This window comes from Ischnura elegans, chromosome 5, assembly GCF_921293095.1.
Source record: "Ischnura elegans chromosome 5, ioIscEleg1.1, whole genome shotgun sequence".
Lineage (NCBI taxonomy): Eukaryota > Metazoa > Arthropoda > Insecta > Odonata > Coenagrionidae > Ischnura > Ischnura elegans.
Window position 1 is genome coordinate 6,164,096 of NC_060250.1, and position 21,219 is coordinate 6,185,314.

Genomic DNA, 21,219 nt, shown 5'->3' on the forward strand with positions numbered 1-21,219 from the left:
TCATTACATGACATTTTTTACATCCTACCATCAAATAAATGGATTGATTTTAGTCAACTTTTGGCCCTGAAGAGGAGGATTGGGGGATTAGTGGGCATGAATATTCACTTTGATTGCCTTTGCTTTGTCATGGGTCAAAAATAAGGGCAGATACATATTATGAGTGCAAAATAAGAGATTTAAAACCATTCACAATGAAACTGCAATGTTCAAAAAGTATAAATTTAATGACTTTACATACTCTCCAGAGAACACTTCATTTCGTTCATATTTATAATATATCTTTTCCTATACAATTGACTTCTGGATAAAATTTACAAAATTACTAGCTGTAAAATATCATCTATAAAAATACAAGATGGTAACAGAGGGAAATGTATTAATGCATTTCCTTAAAAGAGTGCTCAATGAAAATTATGATTGTTGGTGAAGATATGGAATGCAGATGAATTGCAACTCAAAAATCAGTAGGTATATATTCACTCATGTTATTGCTTGCAAATTATGAGGGTAGAGGGAACATCTCCTGCTAATTCAGGATATCATTCCATAATATTCAGCCATATATACACTTCAGAACTAGTAAAGTTGACAGCTCAATTCAATTTAGATGATAAATTTGCACCATTGAATATGAGCCAGAAGTTCATATATGTACTTCCTAACTGTATTCACAAAGAGCTCATTTCACAAGAGCAGAAACACTTACAATAGTAAAATGTTATCTAAATAAGCTAAAACACAAAATGGAAGGGGTTACAAATCACACTGGATATTTGCAGCAGAATAAATGCTTTGAAATGACTTTTTGCCTGATGAAGAGTAATCCCTTCCAGGAAAGAAGACTTATCAGATCATACAGACCTCCAGTACTGCCATTGCTAAAATAAATCTATCGCACAGAAAACAACTCTGGGAAAAATCAACTCATGGCCCACTCAATTAAAATGTCAGGTACTGTTTGGTGTTGTTTTGCGTTATCATCCCATTCAAAAAAGGATATCAGAGAACTATCACATTTGCTCAGACCCTACAGTGAACAAGATAATGAACTTACCCAAACACTAAGCCACCGATACATGTAGCCGCTCCGACTGTCAACAGCAGTCAAGAAACAATACCACCACAATTTCCTCACTTTCCAACTTATCACATGAACACTTCTTCCTATCACCTTGGTAACACAATCAATCTTCCACACATACATTGCACATCTATCTGGATATTTGCAAGGTTGCTTTGGCAGACTCGAATCATTCAAACAGAATGTCTCTACTTTTGACTACAACTCCCTTTTTCTCATCACATTTCAACAGCTCATGGCAAACATTGTCCTCACTGGAATACTGGAGAAACACACTTGCACATTGCACCCTAGGATGCGAGTTTGCGTCAGTGGACGAACACTGCCTCACACGTGCGTTGTCCCTGCGTCCACCCATGATGCCCCACTCTCCAGCCACCAAGACTCGCGAGATTCGTAGTTGCGATCCCACCGCGAGTACACCTTGGTGCAGTAGCTGCTCTCCTGCACCCCTTGGGGCCAACGTCATACCTTCGATCCGGGCTGGGGGGGCCCGCAGGCCTCGACGGGCCTTATCCTTGTGGTGGTGATGTAGGGGCCCCTCCAGTGGGACTGTGGTCCTCCAGTTGGACCCGATCCCATGCTGCTGCTGTGCGAGTGGTGGCCCATGGAATTGGGGGGGGAGGGGAAGGGAGGGGGGCCGGGGTGCATCGAGTGCTGCTGCACGCTCCCCCTCTGCGAGTACCCCTGCGACTTGGAGCCACTCCCACTGGAGGCCGGCTGGTATATTCGTGGGTGAAGGTAGTTCCCGCCTGAAAAGGACAAGTTGCCAACGTAAAAATGGTGTTCTGTTTCAAATGGCCATGGTGGTGGTGGGGTAAAGTCCTCGCCTGCCAAACTGAAGGTCGCAGGTTCGAGTCCCGCCTGGGTCAGTTACCCCAACCCAGGGCATGGTTGTGTGTAACAGCCATTTTTTCATGCTATTTTCCCGATGTAGAAGGCCTTAAATGAGCTGTTTTCAGGGCGACGAAAGTAAATAAATAAATAAAGAATCTTCACTTTTTCATTTTGCATTCATTCTGCACCATTATTTCCACTTTTTGTTGCTCTTTCATTTTTGTGTAAGTACTTTTGGAAGACTAGTATAAAGTTTCAAGATAAAGATGGTAACATAAAGATGATCTCTGCATTCTCTTCGGGTTTTCTGATCAACGCCGCGAAAATCTTCAAATCTATATGGTAACATAAATATTAGTGGCAGTTTTATTTTCTATTCCATGCTGGTGGCCTTTATTGAAGTGTGCTTCAGGCAATACAGTGTCAAAGTATTGCGTAAGCTAGGAGCAAAGGAAGCATCCATAAATTGGAAATGGTTTTAATCTTAGGCTATGCAAGAGATGTCCTCGTTTAACCAAATACTGAAAAATCCTGAAATTCTGAACATTGAAGCTTCAGGAAATTATCTTCTTGTGCCTTGAGAATATCAGGAGCAAAATTTAAAGTCTACATTTATCAATGACAATTTGAATGAAACAATCAATATTTATTCTCTTTAATTACAATAAAATTTATTTTGTCTCATTTTTGTGTCATTAAAATTCATTTTGTCTCTGTCTTCCAGGCTTCTGGAATGCTTAAAGATCTCAAACACCTCCCCCAATTTCAACCCCCAAAATTTTTGAGAATCGGCCTTTCTTCCCTCTGAGAAATTTTTCTGATAAAGACCTCCAGAAGTCCAGTAAATCTCAATGAAATAGAATATTAATCAGTAGCTATGACAGAGTATGCGGTTTTCTCAAATACAATACATTGTTAAAATTGTCCATAGGTACTAACAAAGATGAAATGGCTTCCTCCACTAATAATCAAGTGCAGGTGGAACTTCAAATTAAAGAGGGAATTTGCCACCTACAGTCATTGAAGATTTAATTGCCAGAGGAGCTGAGAAATAGGGGGATTAACCAATGTATACGTAGTAATTAAAACAATTATATTCCAGCAGTTATGTAGGGAAATTAAGAAAATTCCCTTTCCCTGGCAGATATAACACGCACATATAAGAAATCCTCTTTTAATTCAATTCTAATCCCAATCATTGGGGATTTTTTTTTTTACTTTTTTGTATTCAATCGCTAACCAATGCACTTCATTATCAAACGCATGCCTATACCTGAACACTTTAATTTAAATTCACTTTCACTAAAATTCGAGACTAACAGCTTTGGAAGTAGAGCAATGAAGTCTCATCAAGACATTAGAAAAATAATAATGAATAAATATTAAGGAATGAAAATTTTCAGAAGTTTATGGCATACTCGACAACAGAGAAAAAATGGCTGAGATTGTCTTTTTGCATAAAAAATTGATCATGAGGCAGTATATTTATTTAGAAACTCACTGCCCCATGATCATGATAAAAATGTTTATTAATTAATTGAAAGTACGTAATTACCAAAAGTGACTGAAATTATGTGAAAGTGTACCATGTATAAGTGCACAACCAACAAGCAGGGAGGAGTCCAAGATCTCAGACTGCTCTTCGCCAAGCTCACCTCCCATCCTGCCGACGCTGCCAGCCACTCCGCCGCCGCTGCCTAGCCTCTTGGGGAGGGATCCCGACCCACCCTCGACCATGGCACGGTGCGTTGGGGGCGGGGGGGGCTGCCAGGCCACGCCTATCTGCCTCACGCTCTCGTCCGCCACCTGCTGTCGCCTTGTCCCCACCTGGTGGTGTGGGTGAGGAGGGTGGGGGGGTCCCAGCCCACTCCCCCCGCCTTGCAGCACGCTCTCGTACTCGTAGAAGTTGGACACGGGCCGGGCGTGGTGGAATGGGGAGTCGCGGTTGTCCCTGCGCTGCGAGTGGTAATGCTGCTGCCGCCGACTGCACGCAAAAACAACACACTCCTTTTTTAATCCGCTCATATCACATCAATGCAGGAACAAATAACTTTTAGACTGGACATTAAAAAGACAAGAGACCGATGGAAAAGAGGGACTTTTCGATCAACATCACATTTTGTTAATGGATGCCTTCAGCAAAAAATTGCATACAAATTTTCCATCGAATCTTTTCTTACAATCTCAAGAGTGCCTTTGTCGTTCGTATACTCCCAGCTTGATTAGAACTTTCACATGTGTTTTGAGAGGTCCAACGACATCATAGGTATGCATGTGTCACCCAAGCATAAATAATTTAAACAAACCAAATCACATGATAGCAATGCCCATGGCTGAGTTGAAGCCTTTTAAAGTCAAACCAATTACAGAGACTAATTTCAATCATTTACTTTGGGCATAGGTACATACATGAATTGAAGGATAAAATAGATTAGTGAATGGCTGTACTGAATTTTATAGCTTTAAGAATGAAGAACAAATTATTATGAGGAAAGAATACCTAATATGCAACAACAATGAGCCCTATGAAAAAGTGAACGAAAGAACATTACATATTTCATTTTCAAATAAAACTTAAATCATGAAGTCCCAAAATCCATAGAAAAGAAATGATTACAGAATTGTATGATGTTGTCTCCGATGACATCTGATACTTATATCCTCAGTTGTTGCAGGATAGTGGTGAAGAAGAAGTGGTGGCCAGTTGGACTCCACGAATTGTGATAGTAGTTGTATGTTTGCATCTATGTACGTATGTACCCCCATACTCAGGGTGAATAAAACTGTGCATATTTAAATAAGGCCAATGTTGTTAAATGATTTATGCTGATGACAAAACACATTCAAAATTTCCTTCACGTCATCGCCATCTCAGATTACTAAGTTTCATGTAGCAAAGACAAAAAAACCTCACATTTACTTCCTTGTCCACAATAAATCCTAGGCTCTGCCTCGAAATAATATTGGACTTCTCTTATAGGCATTGCGTCACAATATAATACAAAAATCTTATTTAAAAAATTGCTGTGCAGTTTTTATTGCAAAAAATTCAAATTTCAATATATATTCATGATATATTTTCCCAATAAATGAAAACAGAGTAAACCTCTTAATTTCTCCCTTCCCTGCACAATGACTGAAAAGAAAATTTTCACAATAAAAGTTGACAAAATTTACCAAACATAACATGCACAAAGGACACAAACCAAAAGCATTCAACTAATCCCATTGACTAAAAACACAAAAAAGCCACATTTACTCCCAAACACACAGTCCCACAAACAGAAGACCACAAAGTAATACTCCACACCAAATTTCACAGAAATACACCACAATTACACATATACATACAATGGTTGGGTCACTTTGAACCCTTTGATTTTGGATTCCCCAGATAACTAATTGAACGAAGAATTTTGACTTTTCTAAAGAGAGCAATGGAAAGAAAACACTAGATTGAGAAGTGGAAAAGAGAACCAGGAGTGAGAGACAGTGCCAGGAAGTAAACAGCAATGGGAACGAACAAAAAAGTCAAAGCAACACATCCTTACACATCCAATCTAATCTATCCACTTACAGAAAAGAAATAAATGTATTGGGGCACTTTGATATTTAAGATAGCCAAACTTACTCACATTCTAAAATACCACCCATCACTTATGAAATGTATGTATGTTTACGGACAATGAACGTGGACATACAGTGAATGACTTTTGGAATAGAGAGCAAATGTAAGCCGACGGCCATACACTTAGGATAACAAAGAATGCAATGGCGAGGGCACGTTGAAATCAAATCATACCTTTCATCCTCAACCTTTAATCTCTGATGCTGAACCTGCAGCCTCATTTGCAATATCTGATGCTCAGTGAGCTGTTCTTTTCGTTTGCTTTTGTGGCAAGAAAGAGAAGAAGACAGTTAGTTCAACAAAAATACTTACAATGCAGAACACATAAGGAGCTACAAGAGAGTTACCGGCAAAAAAAGATGAAGAAATGTCACCAAAACATCCGGGGACGAGAAGTGAGAAGGAAGGCTGATCTAGTGTGGAATGATGAGAATATCACCTATCCATGAGTAAAAACACCCACTCCATTCAAAAATCCTAACGGCCAGAAGACTACAGTGATGACTGATGGACAATGGTTAGGGAGAAGGTTTCTAAACAACAGCTTGCTATAATGCTGGTCATGAAATGAAGAGGCAAAGTTAAAGGGTAACCTAGAGGCCTGAGAACAATCTAAATGATCTCAGTAAAACAAATCTTTATTAGCAACAACCTCCATTCCATATCTCTGAGCAATCTAAAGGAAGTGACATCAAGCCTAAATGCCCACGCATCACGTTGCCAAAAGCAGTCTTGTCTGCTGCTGCTAGACTCCTAAAAATGATCAGATGGTGCATGCACGAACAAATTTTAATGGATTTAAAAATTTTTTTGGAGATTTCCCCTCTCAAACTCTGGGATTATCCAAAACCCTCCTCTATGCGGCTGCACCATTCCCACATGACTCACCTGGTAAGACAAAGACAAAGCTTGTGCATAGTAGTAAGCAGAGTTACAGTTGTCTTTTGAAATATGCAGCCAGGCCACATTTATGAAATGGCATGGCTAATAGAGATGATTATTCTCTCACCACAGCTTATTTGGTGACATTTCTTCAGGTATTTGAAAGTGTTAGTTCGGAAAAAAGTACTATGTACCACATAAACCACACACAATAAATCTCCAACCAAGATACAAGTACCAAGATACAAGAGTACCACATGAAATGTACAAATAAACAGTCAAAGGAGTTTATCTTTCACTGATGTAATTTGTGCGAGAAATTTCAAGAAATTACAGAAATAATGAGAAATATGCCTTAACCAAATGTAAAGTAGTGCAAAAGAACATGTGTATTCCGACAAACCCATGCACACACAATGAATGATGTTCACTGACTTTATTGCAAAGGATTGGAAATATAATTGGAAGGCATTATCATAAAGCATCATCAAACAGCAGATGATGGGAATTTTTCCAACTTTTTACTATAAGTAAAATTGGGCATTGCAGTATTTCCACCGAGTTTTATTTTGACAATACGTGTTTCGTTGCTACAAACAACATTATCACAAGAGTTCCTCCTCACGTAGGTGCTTGAAGGGGAGGGGTGAGGTGGAGGGTGGGCTTTGGGTGTCACGACTACAAATTATTTTACTAATATTAAGAACTTCCACCCCATCGTGCCTAACATCATTAAAAATTTTCCAACTTTTTAAAAATTAAAATAAGTTAAATTCAGAGTGAGAGTATTTCGCTTAATTTTAATGGTTTGCTTTCAGAAAATCATGTTTACAGTATTTTCTGGCTATACATATCCTGGTTGATGGCAATTCACCGAAGGAGAAAAAACGTGAGGGTAGTGAGGACGTTCGCAAAGTTACCTCAAACAAAATAAAATTTGCTGCTTTGCCAGCTAATTATGTGAGAAAACTTTTCCCCGGATACATATTTACATTAGGTGGCATTTTTTTCACCTCGTACCCCATGGAAGAGATAAAAAGCAGTTTTGCTGTATTCAGATAAGACTTTTCATATTTAGTGTAAATGCGCTTAAACTTTAATTGGTGAATGATATGTGCTCTGTTAAATTGCTGCATACTTAAATGTGTGGAAGTTTTAGCATTAATTCTGATTTTAATGATGGCCAAAGAGACGTTGCCCATTTGAAACTGGTGCTCTGTTTTTATGAATCATCACGTTTGCATTTTGCATTCATTCAGTACTATTACATCCACTTCTCATTGCTCATTCACACTTGGAAAACCATCGTGTAAAGTTTCCACTTAAGACAGCAAAGTTAACTTGGCACGAGTAAATAAAATTGACACACTGAAATTAAAAAAAACAGTTCCCTAATTCTCAAAGCATTGCAATGGATTCAGAACAGAGCACAGAAAACAAAGTTGACTTGAATTGCCAGCCCAAGAAAAATGTCAAATGTGAACAAGAATGTATATTGCTATAAACGTGCGTGCAAACATGAAAAAGGTTATTGATAATTGAAAGCAAATTGAATGCTTTCAAGTTTGAAAAACCATCATAATTAGGTAAAAAAATACAGAGTGTAGGACAAAAAGTTGAGATAAATGCGATTTCATCATAATAAATGGGTCTATATTTTTGACCTTAATGTACATGCATGCATTTTCAACTTCATGCAGGTGCAGTAAAGTTCTCCTAAGTGCAGTAAACAATGTAATACTAGAGATTATGCAACAGTAGTGAGACTGGAGTTTAAAATATTGTACTATCTCCTCAAAAATATCATGCAACATGCAAGCAAAATAAAGCCTCAAATTGAATAGGTACATTATATGAATACATGGAAAAGCATTCCAAAGGTCCAAATCACAACCGTTTCAACTTCTAGATAACAAAAGCCTTTAAGCAATCATATTTCTCTAATAAATGACAATGCAAGAACTACCAAAACATTTTCATGCAGTAGGACCAATTTCCATATTTTAATTTCAAATTTTGAGATTCCAAATCTAATACAGGCGGTCGTCGACTTTCGTACAATTCGCACTTTCAAAATTGACACCTTTTACTTGACTTTCGTACGCTAAATTCGTACTTTCGGACGTTGGTCTATAATTTTTTTTAAATTCCCGCGATGTTTATTGCGCATCCCAACATTCAATTGTTTCAAATGGCAGTATATGCGAACAATACGAACGTATATAATGAAGGGAATTGTTGGTAGTTGACTCTAATCTAGGTGATTTATTTGGGAGAGAGACTGCCTGCTATAGGCTCCTTTACCAAGAGAAGAAGAAAGCCTTCATTGAAGATATTTCTCTAAAGAAGTTGACTAGACATCATCAAATAGCTTTCAATAAAACTAGTAAGATCTTCTTTCTAATTGTGTTTTTTCGTTTGAGTGCTGTTTAATTCATACACACCTTCATGCCCCGTTCACATTACGATCGTCCGAGCCGTCGTCCTAACGATAGTTGACCGAACTAGCCGTGTGAATGCAAGTTCTGACGGTTCTGACTATAGTTGACGTAGTTCCGAACGTTGCCACTTTACTATGGTTAGGCGCTGGGAGAGCGGAAACGGAAGCGACAAGAGAAGGACGAAAAGCTCGTTAAGCTCTATTATTTTCATGGATTTGTCCTAGGAAGGAAGAATGTGAGCGGAAGAAAAATTATTCGGTAAATACACGTTGAAAACAGTAACATCTTGTCAATGCAGACCTCAATAGCTTTGCTAATCATCAATTTCCCGTTCACTTTAGATGTCAGCACTAGAGAGCAGCACAGGTTTCAACCATCGTAATGTGAATGCACGATAGTTCCGACGACGGCTCGGACGATCGTAATGTGAACGAGGCATCAGCAACGATATTGCATGAAATATCACCCGAATTCCGTTTGTCTTTTGTCTTTTTTGAATAACATTCGAAATATACGCGATCACGAATGTCACCTGCCAAAAGTCGAATTTTGGTGTAAAAATTTAAAGGTATCCAGAGTGCGGGTTCAACAACTACATTTTATTATACTTCTTGATATGTCTTTTTATTTATAGTGGACGTAATAAGTGGAATGTCAACTTAAACGCCAAGAGGAAGTTTCACGCGATAGCCAACGGAGTTCTTGTTTTTTAAACTTTTATTTGCATTTTCTGCGTATTTTCGAAAGATATTAGATGATGTGAGGAGTTTTATTAACATATTATTAAAATTTAGTGAATTGAAATAAAATCCATGAAAAAAAAGGATTTAGTACGTATATTCCGCTCTTTTGGAACGTAACCCCTATTTAGTATGGAAGTCAATGGTTCGACTTTCGTACAATTCGACTTTCGTACAAGTTTTCGGGAACGCATTGTGTACGAAAGTCGGGGACCGCCTGTAATCAAGAATCATTAAAAATAATGCACATAAAAATATGAAAAAAACCAACATAAAAATAATTTGAAGAGGTTCAAAAAATCCTACAATGTCACCATCGTAAACTATTCAATGGCAACCACATACATAAATGCTTTTCTTTATGATGCTTAAGGGCTCAATCAAAGGCCATACACATTGGCTTTGGAAATACAAGCAGAAGTTCAAATGCACTCTCCTCCAATTTGAAAAGCATGCTTTCTGAATTAAAAACCGCCTTGCTCTCAAAATGCTTATAATAGCTATGAGCTCGATGCAATTCACCTTTTAAGCATGACAGTTAAAAAGAACTGATTTGCACTTTCCAGCTGACATAAGGAGTACAGCCCCCAATATATCATACTTACTCCAAAAACATTTTCTTAGTATATATGACCTATAGATTTAATAAGCATTGCACTGGATGCAACACAGCATTTTAGAAAACCTTTCTAGCAGCTGAAACTAATCAAGGGTCAAAGGTATAGAATATCATCACAAGTCAAATATCGAACCCATGGATTTCACCAAATCTCAAATCCATGCATAATATGTACCTTCATATGACCCTTGTAACTATGTATACATACATACATAGATTATACATTGTATTACGTATACATAGATTCAGTTGAAGTCAGTAACTAGGATGATACATAGATTAGATACATTTAAACCCCTCATCTATGGATTCTTGAATTAATTCATGAACTAAATTGATTGGAATTGAGTGAATCTTCCAATTACTGTCTCATCTAAAGTCGATGCTATTGAAAAGCAATGAGGTCAGGGCAGGAATTAAGGCTGAGGGGGGTTTAGGTGCTACTAATACCCGGGTATGGAATATCCACGAGGATAAGCGGTACGTGTGATATTAATAAATTGAGGAATTTTAAGATAAATGGTTGAAAATGGTGAGTTTTATGGCTTTCTGAGGGGTATTTTATTAATCCTTACACTATTCTATTAGTAATATCTATCCAATTAAGTAAAATGGATTAAACTTAAAAATTTCTCTGAGCTCTGGGGGGGGGGGGTTATCCCCCAAAACCCCCCCCTCGCTGCGCCACTGAGGTCAGGGGTCCACTTTATCCGGAAGATTAAGCCAACATACCTCAAATGCTGCTGTATCTCCTCGTAGTTGACATAGTGAGAGAACTGGGCAGGGTCCGAGGGCGTTCCCAGACGGCTCCCCGGCCTGCTCCCCCCCTCCTCCCCACGTCCCCCCTCGCACATCATCACCTCACGCACTGCGCGCCCACTGCCATCCACCACTCGCACCACACTGCCCCCCCCTCTGCTGTGATGATGGCCCCCCTCGTAGCTCGGCTCGCCCCCCCCTCCGTGCATCATCACCTGTGGCTGTGGCAGACGGCTCCTCAGCCGCTCGTGAGCACCAAAGCCATCGCCGTGGTGATCCAGACTCTGCAGGGAGACAGTTTGCATTGCTCAACGCAACATTTGCACGTGTCACATGTAGCATAGCGGATATTCCTTGCGCAAGTTAGAAGGCAAAAGAGAGGGAAGCGCATCTCTTTTGAATCTGGACCAGTTAAATAGAAGCAGCTTCCGAAAATACATATGTTTCAGGAACTTTGGAGACTAAATTGCAAAGACTAATCAAATGCGGGCCAAAAAAATACACCAAAAGTTAAGATAATAACATTTTAACTTTGTGCTGTGCAAAAAAAACACAGTATTAACTCTTATAGATGAACGTTTGCTTCACAAAGGAACACCAATTTGTTACTTACTCAATCTGTCTCTCATAAATGGAGGGAAAACTATGCACAAGAAACTCTTAATTCATGAGATCTCCAATTCATTGATTTGCAAAATAAAGAGGCAGACCCTTGGAGTGATTCCACATCCATTTTAACTATCATTTATCAATTATCCACAGCCATAGAAAAAGCTGCCCAATCAGACAATCTATCACGCATTTACAAGGAGCTCAAAAGAACACATTAGCCGTGGGAGCAGGAGACATAATATTAAAGAAACCTTACCTGGCGAATGGCCTCTTCATAGCGCTCCTCTCGGTCATCCATAGGGTACTGTCCCCTGCGCTCCGCATGCCTGCGCTGGTGCTGCGCACGCAACTGCTGTATCCTCTCCGTCCTCGAGCCCTCGTCCCTCTCAGCCACCATTCCCCCCCCTTGTTGGTTGCCTTGGTGCTGCTGTTGATGAACGTGGTGCTGATGCTGCTGGAAAGCCTCCTGCTGATCAGCCCCATTCAGTCGACCCGATTCCATCTCATTGTTCTGCTATTTAGAAAAAAAAGAATGCCGTACATGAGAGACATGAATGCTTACGTGCACACTGCTGCCGCCTCAGGTCACTTCCTCTAATGATATTGATTCTGTGAACCAGGGATGTGATCCAATATGAAACTTTACGCTTTGTACCCAAAGCGATAAGGCACAGAACAATCTGACTCATTTCGGATCCGGCCGGCACAAAAATTTTCACTTTTAAAGTTAGGGATCACATGCACTTTATTTCCCACATCGTAAAGTTACGTGCCGGGTGGCACAAAATTTTACTACTTTTTTGGCTATTTTGAATTAATGGGAGAGATATGTATATGAGGATAATGTGCATCTTTTTGTCTGTTGTAATTATGCTATGTCTATTGGATGGTATTTTTTCTGATTTCATCACTATTATTGTCATTACATCTATTACTAATGTTATTATTATTTGAAATTTTCACTTCTTGGCAAAGAGGCAGGGAAACATTCCCATACGCAGGACACCTAACGTGTGATAATCATCATCTACTTTCATTTAGAAACTTTCTTATTGTGAAAAAATTAAAAAGTTATTGCAGTCCATCAATTGGAATGTATATTTGATGATCCATTCCTACTGTTTCCAAACTTATGAACAGGTTCTTCAGCATTATTGTAGCTGTTATCATTATTTGTATGATTTTGATTGGCACCAAATTTCTTTTATTTCTTGGACTATTGAAGTGTACTTTTCTATTTATCTCCTGTATTACCGTATTTGCACGAATCTAAGACGAACACGATTCTAAGACGACCCCTCCTTTTTTGGAACTCCACCATGGGAAAAAAATTTTCTAGGGGAAAACAATCAATGCGCGAATGTTTGGCTATGTTGCCTATGTCCCAGGAAACGCAGGATTTTTGGCACGTAATGACAGGAATAGTGGTACTTAATCGAGACACTTAGGTCTTATTGTTGATTCGACTAATAGTTTCTTCGGAGGGGCCATGGTCCGAAGACGAATAAAATTAAACTAGTGAAAATGAAACCTGACTTTATTAAACCCACACGGAAAACACTCTGTGGTATGAAGGCAAGCCACCCTGGAAAGTATGTAACCACTCGTACGAGCTATGCTATCGCGTTCGGCGTACACAGAGCATACTGCAGGGGGTGAAGCATGACCATATGACTGCGCCATGAAATTTTTTGTCCCAAAGATAGGGCAACTTACCCATTCTTCTCTAATTAGCGTAGCGTCAGATGGGCGGATGAATTCGGATTGTTAGTAGGGAGGAACAAAATATCCTGAGAAGATATCCCTTCCTCAGTAACTCTGACAAGTGAGACTTATGGTATAACTCGTAAATTGATAACTGATAATAACCTGATGTCCTGTTTTCGGAAAAAATGCCGCATTAACTGCCGAGAAGCTCAGCAACGAGGATATCGAGTTTTGCCAAAAATCAGCATCTTATTTTTCCAACTAGTTCCTTGCTTAAAAATGCTTAAATAACGTTAGAAATACGTCGTGTTTGGTCTCGTTCTTTTTTGAATTACGAGCAAATTGCACATATTCCAGCCTAATAAAAGTATAATACCAATTGCCGAAATTCATTGTTAGACACCTTATGAGCTAATAGGTGATTGGATGCAGCGGTTGACCTCCAGAAACCGGGAACTTTAAGCAAGTAGGCTGAAAAAGGTCAGTGGGTGAGAAAAGGGGGGCATGAAACGCGTTTCTATTGTTCTCGTGTAACTTGATATTTTTTTTGAAGCTAAGGTCTTCGTAATACGATCCCTGCGCTAGCTGGGACCATTTGTTTGATTTTGGAGAAGAGGAAAGCGTCAGAGGGGGGAGGCGAGAGATGTATGGAGGTGGATAGCGGATCTTGGGAAATGCACTTATGCTACTACCCCAAGGCTTTTAGCTTCTCCCAATGGTGATTTCATTTCGTGGGGAGTATTTAATCTATGTGCCTGTAGTTATTAGCCATAAATGACACATTGTATTTATTTCGTCTCATTTTCGTCAAAAGATTGATGTGGGAGAATTATACGTTGGGACCACCATCTTCAAACAATCAATGCGGTAAAAACGATACTTTTGAGATGCGGGAAAAAATTACATCGTCTATATGGAACCTTATTTGTGACCAGAAACGGCGAACGATGAATGCGGAAAAATGATCAATACGGGTACGATAGATCGGAGTTGCACTGAATAACTTTTCTTTTGAAAGCGGCAGTGTAATAATTTCTTTTCTCTGCCATTGTAATACTCTGAAAGGCACGGAATCACAACTAAATCGATTTCTCTAATCAGAGGCAAATCATGTTGCCATCTTACCGTTGCTCTGAGAAAAATGCGACGACTTTGTAGCAGTTTATCCCACTACGGCATTGAGGCTTTCACGTTACAATTTAGGTAAATTGTAACCAATCACACAAAAATTTTGTGAGTTGATCGAGCTTTAACTTGAATGGAGCCGAACCCAGGGTAAAGCAGGCAATCTCGCGGACTCGGCAGAAGTGCACCCGGCGACTGATCGGCACGCGCCGAATCTTTGCCTGCTGCCCAAAAATGGATTTTTTTTACTTGAACGCAAAATTAAATATGCTAAATTACTGTTAAGCTATTTTTGATGTTGATTTTTCGTTGTATAGCTATCAGGTGGCAACCTCAGGTGTCCATGATTTTTCCGACGTAAATTATGCAACCCGCTTGACGTCAAAAATTTTGCATCCGATTCTAAGACGAACCCTCTTTTCCGCAGGAGTTGCGAGGGAAAAAAACCTCGTCTTAGATTCGTGCAAATACGGTAATTGCCTAACTTTTCAGTGTTCAGTACAGATACAGCAATCAAATGAACAATCCTCTCTCATGTTGATTGCAAATTAATACTATTGTAATAATAATCATTTCATCCTGGTTTTCAAGAAGAGCCCTTAGTCGACATCCTTCTTTCTCTTTCCACTTGTTGCATTCGAAGGCCCCTCTCAACAAGGCACCACTGTACGCGCACACACACCTGTTGCTGCTCCAGCCGCTGCCTGTGCATCAAGCGCCTGTACTGCTCCTGGATGCGCTGCTGCTCCTCCTGCGCCTCCAGCCTCGCTTGCTCCCGCTCCCTCTCCCGACTGGCGTCTGGCACCCTCTCCCCAGCTGGTGCATCTCGCCCCCTGGTGGCCTGAGTGCTTGGCGCCTCCACGTCTATTGCATTCTCCACGCTCTCACTCCTCGCGAGCATCCCACCCTCCACCTCCCTTTCCTCTTTGCCACTGACAATCTGTGTTGGCACTTCAACTGCCTTGCGGTGCTTGCCAAACCTTCATTGGAAGAAAATTGGCAGCAAGGTTAATAAATGAGCAAAGAGATAACAAAGAAGCAATGAAAAAGTAAGAGGAAATTAATTATGAATGTGAAAGCACTCTAGACTTTCTGACAATGCACTCTTCAAAACTCGATTAAATTTGCATATTTTCACAGCATTATAGGCATGTTATTGCAATCTACTACCCAACTTAGTTCAATCATGGGGCAGTAAAGCATTAAATAGAGAAACATTGGAAGTAGAAAAACTCAAGCTACTCTATACTGACCAATATTTTAAATGAGCAATTCGAATAATTCGATGGGAAGGCACACACAAAGGTGGTCGGGTCATACCTGAACATGGATCCGATTCCTTTGAGGAGTCCACCACTGGAGGAGGATGATGAAGGTGCCTTCTTGCTTGAAGGCTTTCCACCAATTCCACCCTTCTTTGAGGATCCTTCAGCACCAAGTGAAGACTGCCTCGTGCCCCCACGGGTGAGGTAAGGCCCTCCAGGGCCCCCCTCGGCACGATGACCACCCGCCATGCCGCCCCTATCCGAGCCAACCCTATTCATGCCCAATGCACCACCATCATTGTCTTCTTCAGCCACTGGTCGAAACAAGAATCGCAGCATGCTCAAGTCAATACCTGTCACGGCATTCACACCAAGAGGCAAGACCCAGGGGAATTTCACAGGATTTTGGATGGAGGGAGGGTGGTGAGATATTTTATAATGTTGGGGGAGAGGTAGCAGTGCAAGGGAGTTTGCAAAAATGTTGTGCAGCATGGTAATCAGAGTGGATAACATCACGCAAAACATTGGAATCCAAAAATAACAAAATATGTGCAAGGTGAGTGATGTGGCCAGAATTGATTTGGGAACGTTTGCATCAAGATTGGGCAAATAATAAAGTTCGACCAATTTTTCATGCATGAAACATTATTGCATAGGACACAGAATTGGAAATTCATAGGTGAAAAAAAAACAATTATTTAAAATTAACATAAATAGTAGAGATCAGCAATATTACAGATAGTGAATCACACAATAAAATGTAACATTACAGTGTTGGATGATTTAAAATGTTGTTTAAACAAAAACAGTGAAAAACAAACATGTAAATCAACATATAACATGTAAAAAATGAAAAAAACATGCAATTTTTCCATGAGAAAACAATTTTAAAAATTTTATGTATTAGGATCAAAGTATGTGATGGATAACAAAATTATAACAGATTTTTCAAATGTGACATAAGGGCAGGGAGAGGGAAGATTGGAGAAAAAGAGGAAACAGAGGATGGTATTAGTTTTTGAAGCACCACTGTTGTAATTTTTGTTTACATAACGAGGGATTTTAAGGAAAAAAAGGAATCAAAGCTCAATTTTGATTGATATATGTGCCCCAAAAGTGACATTAATTAGAGGGTGTCATGATCACATTCAAAATTATTGACATTTATGTTTTCACAAATACCGCCATCCATGCAATGATTTAAAAGGCATTCAAATTACTTATTTCACAAATTTTTTACATTTTTGAGGTTTGAAATTTACAGTAAGGGCATGAGAAAATTGCATCAAGCCAGAAGTTAAAAAATAGCTATAATAGCTTTGTAGAATGTGGGACACATGATGAACAGGAGGGTATTATGTGTATATGCATGAATCATATGGATATACTTGAGCACGTACATGTTTCCATGCGGCTACGAAATTCAGCGAGACCTAGGGGTGCCTCGTAACTTCGATCGACGGCTGCTCTGAAGCTCTCATTGCACCCTCGACCCCTCACAACCACACGAGATGATCCACTACCACCAGCGCTAATAGTTCCTACGCCATGCGTGTGGTAATTGTATGGAGTCTCGCCATCTTCCTGCATTTGTATCTATGCAAAGGGAAACCAAGGGCCGTCATTACTACCACTGGAAGGTCTCACAAAATTTTTTGATTCTAGACTTTATGCAGCAATCCATTTCAAATATCTTTGCGTCCTTAGGTTAACTATGGGATCCATGTACACCATTGGTTCAACCATTTCTAACCGAGGATTCAACAGAGTTGCTCAGTAGCCTATGGTCTGCCTCCCAATTCAAATCTCCTCTACATTTTGAAATTGAAATAAGAAATTGAGTTATTAATGAGGAGAGCCCCACCCAAGTGCTTTGCCACCCCTATAAGTTGTAATCATTCTAAGACTACACCTCATTCTTTAAAGAAAGTTTGAAGGACTTGCAAATCTATTCCTTTCCACCCCAAGTTGAAAACTGACAAAAAAAAACAGAAAAACCTTCCTTAAAGAAATTATGTGAGAGTAATCCCCCCCCCCCATTCCTTTCCCCCTCTGCTTAACATCAATGACCTGCTCTGCATGCTTTTGTGCTTGGTCACTTAGCAGCACTTGGCTACCTTAACTTGTGTCATAGACAGGGCCCATTCGTCACCCCCCCTTGTCCCTCCGCACGATTTTCTTCCCTCACTCCAACTGAGGCGTACACATACGCATGCGGCATAAACGTACATGTGCATGAGGTACATCCCTGTATTTATGCGTGGAATCAAAGAAAAATATTTGCGCCTCTTTTTCTCCTACTCTAAGGTTCTGCACGCCTCACTTTGGCCCATTGCGTTTTGAATTTTCTGTGCCTCAAACTTTTGGCCATTATCAGCCTTCTGCTTGTGATATACTCTTAAATTTACGTGGCATACATCATAGGCATGCATGGAACTCAGAAGTAAGTATTCAGTAGTAGCATTAGCCTTAAGATTATTGCATTATTTATTGTAATTTGGAATGAGAGGAGTAATTGATATTTCTTAAAACAAAACAAACCAGACCACATTACAATTCGTGCTTTGTTGATAACTGCAGGGGACGGTCGCACCCAACTTATTTTCCATTCCATTTTATTCTACCTTTTCCTAATGCAATAGTCAAAGTTGCTATGATAAGGGGTCTTTAAAACTGCATTTACTGTACAACACAAATTATATTTTGCTGTAAGTAACGATGGGCAGAAATATGAACACATTAAATGCAAAATACTCGAGCATCAGATGCATAAAAAACTAATTGTAAGGTGTATATATGACATCAAAACCTGATAAAAATCAAACTGAAAGAAATCTTAACTGTCTATGGATTTTGAAGCAATCATTTTTCCAAAATGGCCTTACAAACTTAGCTGTGCTTAGGGTAGGTGCCTGCAACCCAACTTATTTTTCTGATGACAGAAAAATTGGAAGTTAGAGGAGGGGGGGGTGGAAAATTCAGTGCTTGCACGTGCAGCCAATTGCTGTCCCCCATTCGCACCCTCACCTTTTTCAACAATAAGTTTGTACAATTTTAGAGGCAACTGTGTATCCAGGGTCACACCTAAACTAGCGAGAGCACGATCCCCTCCCCCTTGATGACTCACGCTGTGCACCAAAGTCACTCAGCTCTCCCGGGAAGGCAGATAAAAAAAATTTGTCCAAGAGGCAAAGATATTTGAATAGGATAATGAATATTAGGTGTCTAGTGATGAGCATTTTGTCCTTCATTTTCATTAAAAGTCACTGAGAATCTGATTTAATTCCTCTATAATGTTTAAAAATTAACTTTTAAGAATCCAAAAATTACTCAATACACCTCTCGTCAAAAGTTGATTGTGATGTGCAGCCTTCATAAATACATAAGCCACAGGATTTTGCATAGTTATTACAGATTCTAAATTTATTCACTGCTTTCCCTAAAATAATCTTATTTTTCTTCCATTTTATTTCTTATGAAAAATAATTTAACAAAAAAAGCATAGAGATATTTATAATGTAATTCAATGATCTTACTTCTTGAACCATTGTTTGCAAGGATTCTAAACTTGAAGATTTCTTCATTCCTAATGATGGCCCAAGGTCATGCTTCCTAAGATCATTTCCTGCAAATTATGAAGAAAGTCAAGATGAATTTGGATCCTGGAACAGCAATTTTGATCTTAGGCAAAAATTAATGTTATCATTAGAATAAGATTCAATTGTTTAAGGGCAGTGCATGTAAGAGGCCATATATTTTCACATTTACTAAAGCACCTACTAAAGCAAAGTAAAATATTATGTTATCAGTGAGCCTTTCATTGATTGCATGGTTTATTTTTAAGTACACAAAATGATATTTATCGATAATTTGACATCATGGAATTCATAGAAACTAAATACACAGGGCCACATCCAAATAACATAGAAAGAAGTACATAACTATTCCCGTAGTTTGTGGAGCTCATCTCTTCATACACAAAACTCATTCTCAAATTCAAATGCTTACTTGTTCCAACACATCTACTAGTATTCAAATCTTCTCATGGAGTTGCCCATTCCTCTAAAAACACTCGTAATTGCTCCTTATCGACTACGTATATAAGTTCAAAAGATAATGATTTTCTCACTATTGTTAACAATTTGTACAAATAAAACTACCATTCGTGTCATTACTGTGAATAAGAAGTTCTCCAGTGCAGCTTTTGTTCACTGATAGAATGAAACTAATTCCATTCGCATTCGCAATTCCATGCTCTACACAGTGCTCTTCTCAAAGGTTCACCGTAGAAAACAGACTTTTCAAAGTTTGAATTCAGGTGCAAATGGATATATTGTCCACCTCATGTCTACACAAAGCAATATCAAATCAAATTGAACCCTAAATTGGGTACCAAGCAACAAACCACAGCTACATACCTACTTCAACCCGAATACATATTAACAGGCTACAACCTCATTCATTTTCTGTGCTGTCAAAAGCATTTACTACCATCCAAGGTGCACTCACTTATATGCAGCTCCTAATGTTCTACTAATAAAACTAAGATGTGTATGGCTTTTGTAGGGAGACATAATAGATTATGTTAACGGAAGAATCCTTCAAAAACCCTGATTTCAATAAGAATTACACTTGGAAACCAAAGTTCCACTCATATATGAAAACAAAGATGCATGCAAGGTGATAAGCAATGTTACGAAAATTTGTATAACCTACCTTATTCATTCAGTAGAAAATTATCATATTTTTTAGTCTTTAGTCACTTTTTTTTCATATTTCACAAATACAATATGAAACGAAAAACTCAATAGGCCATTTACATAGTATCTCACTTACACTCATAGGCATGCATACTCACACATCCACGTAACCAAACAAAAACAAGATCCTTTGTGAGGGTTGAAGGGACCCAAACTAAGACTTCCTGGTTGACAACCTCTGATTCTTCTTTCTCTAGTCCTGTGAACAAGACTCCGCAGTAGGTAGCTGAACAGCAAGTCAATTAGTTTGGGTCCATTCTATCCTCACAAGCAATCTTTCTTGTTTTGGTTGTATGTATGCATGTGTGAGTTTGGCTATAACAGTTGAGAGGCTGGGATTTGGTCCGTGCGATGAAACTCTCCCCCCTACCCTTTGAGATTAATGCCCCACTTAATGTAATTGCACATTTCACAAACAATGCGCAAACATGAAACTCTTCCCCCTTCCCACCCACAACAACACAGTGATTCATTGTTGCAAGGTGAACGAGGATATGGAGATAATATATACAGGCAATTTCATTTTTCATTTCACATAGTATCTTTGAGATCAATTCTCCATCTGTATTTTTGTACTAATTTCACAAAATATGAGTCAATGATTTAATAACACTGTTGCGATGAGAAATTTTGTCACTAACATATGTATCAAGTCTCCTTTCAGTAAAAAAATAATGAACCACCAAAATGTACTAAACAATAATTAATGCATGAGAAGATGTAGCTGATAAATGCAAGGAAAAGAAATACTTTTGTTCGA

At 39.1% G+C, this 21,219-nt stretch overlaps 1 protein-coding gene across 11 annotated transcripts in view; it reads right to left on the reverse strand.

The window, feature by feature from the left end:
* Positions 1 to 208: 208 nt before the first annotated feature.
* The window catches only part of LOC124158464 (partitioning defective 3 homolog), a 556,537-nt gene continuing 535,526 nt past the window's right edge, over positions 209 to 21,219 (reverse strand). For 7 of the 11 annotated variants that reach the window (XM_046533571.1, XM_046533578.1, XM_046533570.1 and 4 more), the window contains 9 exons: positions 19,236 to 19,324; positions 17,100 to 17,295; positions 15,755 to 16,052; positions 15,117 to 15,414; positions 11,859 to 12,116; positions 10,964 to 11,274; positions 5,724 to 5,810; positions 3,577 to 3,905; positions 209 to 1,836 (listed from right to left, as the gene is read on the reverse strand). In XM_046533571.1, the coding sequence (XP_046389527.1) occupies positions 1,550 to 1,836; positions 3,577 to 3,905; positions 5,724 to 5,810; positions 10,964 to 11,274; positions 11,859 to 12,116; positions 15,117 to 15,414; positions 15,755 to 16,052; positions 17,100 to 17,295; positions 19,236 to 19,324 (2,153 nt within the window). In that variant the 3' untranslated portion in view covers positions 209 to 1,549. The remainder of the gene's footprint in view (positions 1,837 to 3,576; positions 3,906 to 5,723; positions 5,811 to 10,963; positions 11,275 to 11,858; positions 12,117 to 15,116; positions 15,415 to 15,754; positions 16,053 to 17,099; positions 17,296 to 19,235; positions 19,325 to 21,219) is intronic. The other 4 variants (XM_046533569.1, XM_046533568.1, XM_046533575.1 and 1 more) reach the window with 4 other exon arrangements.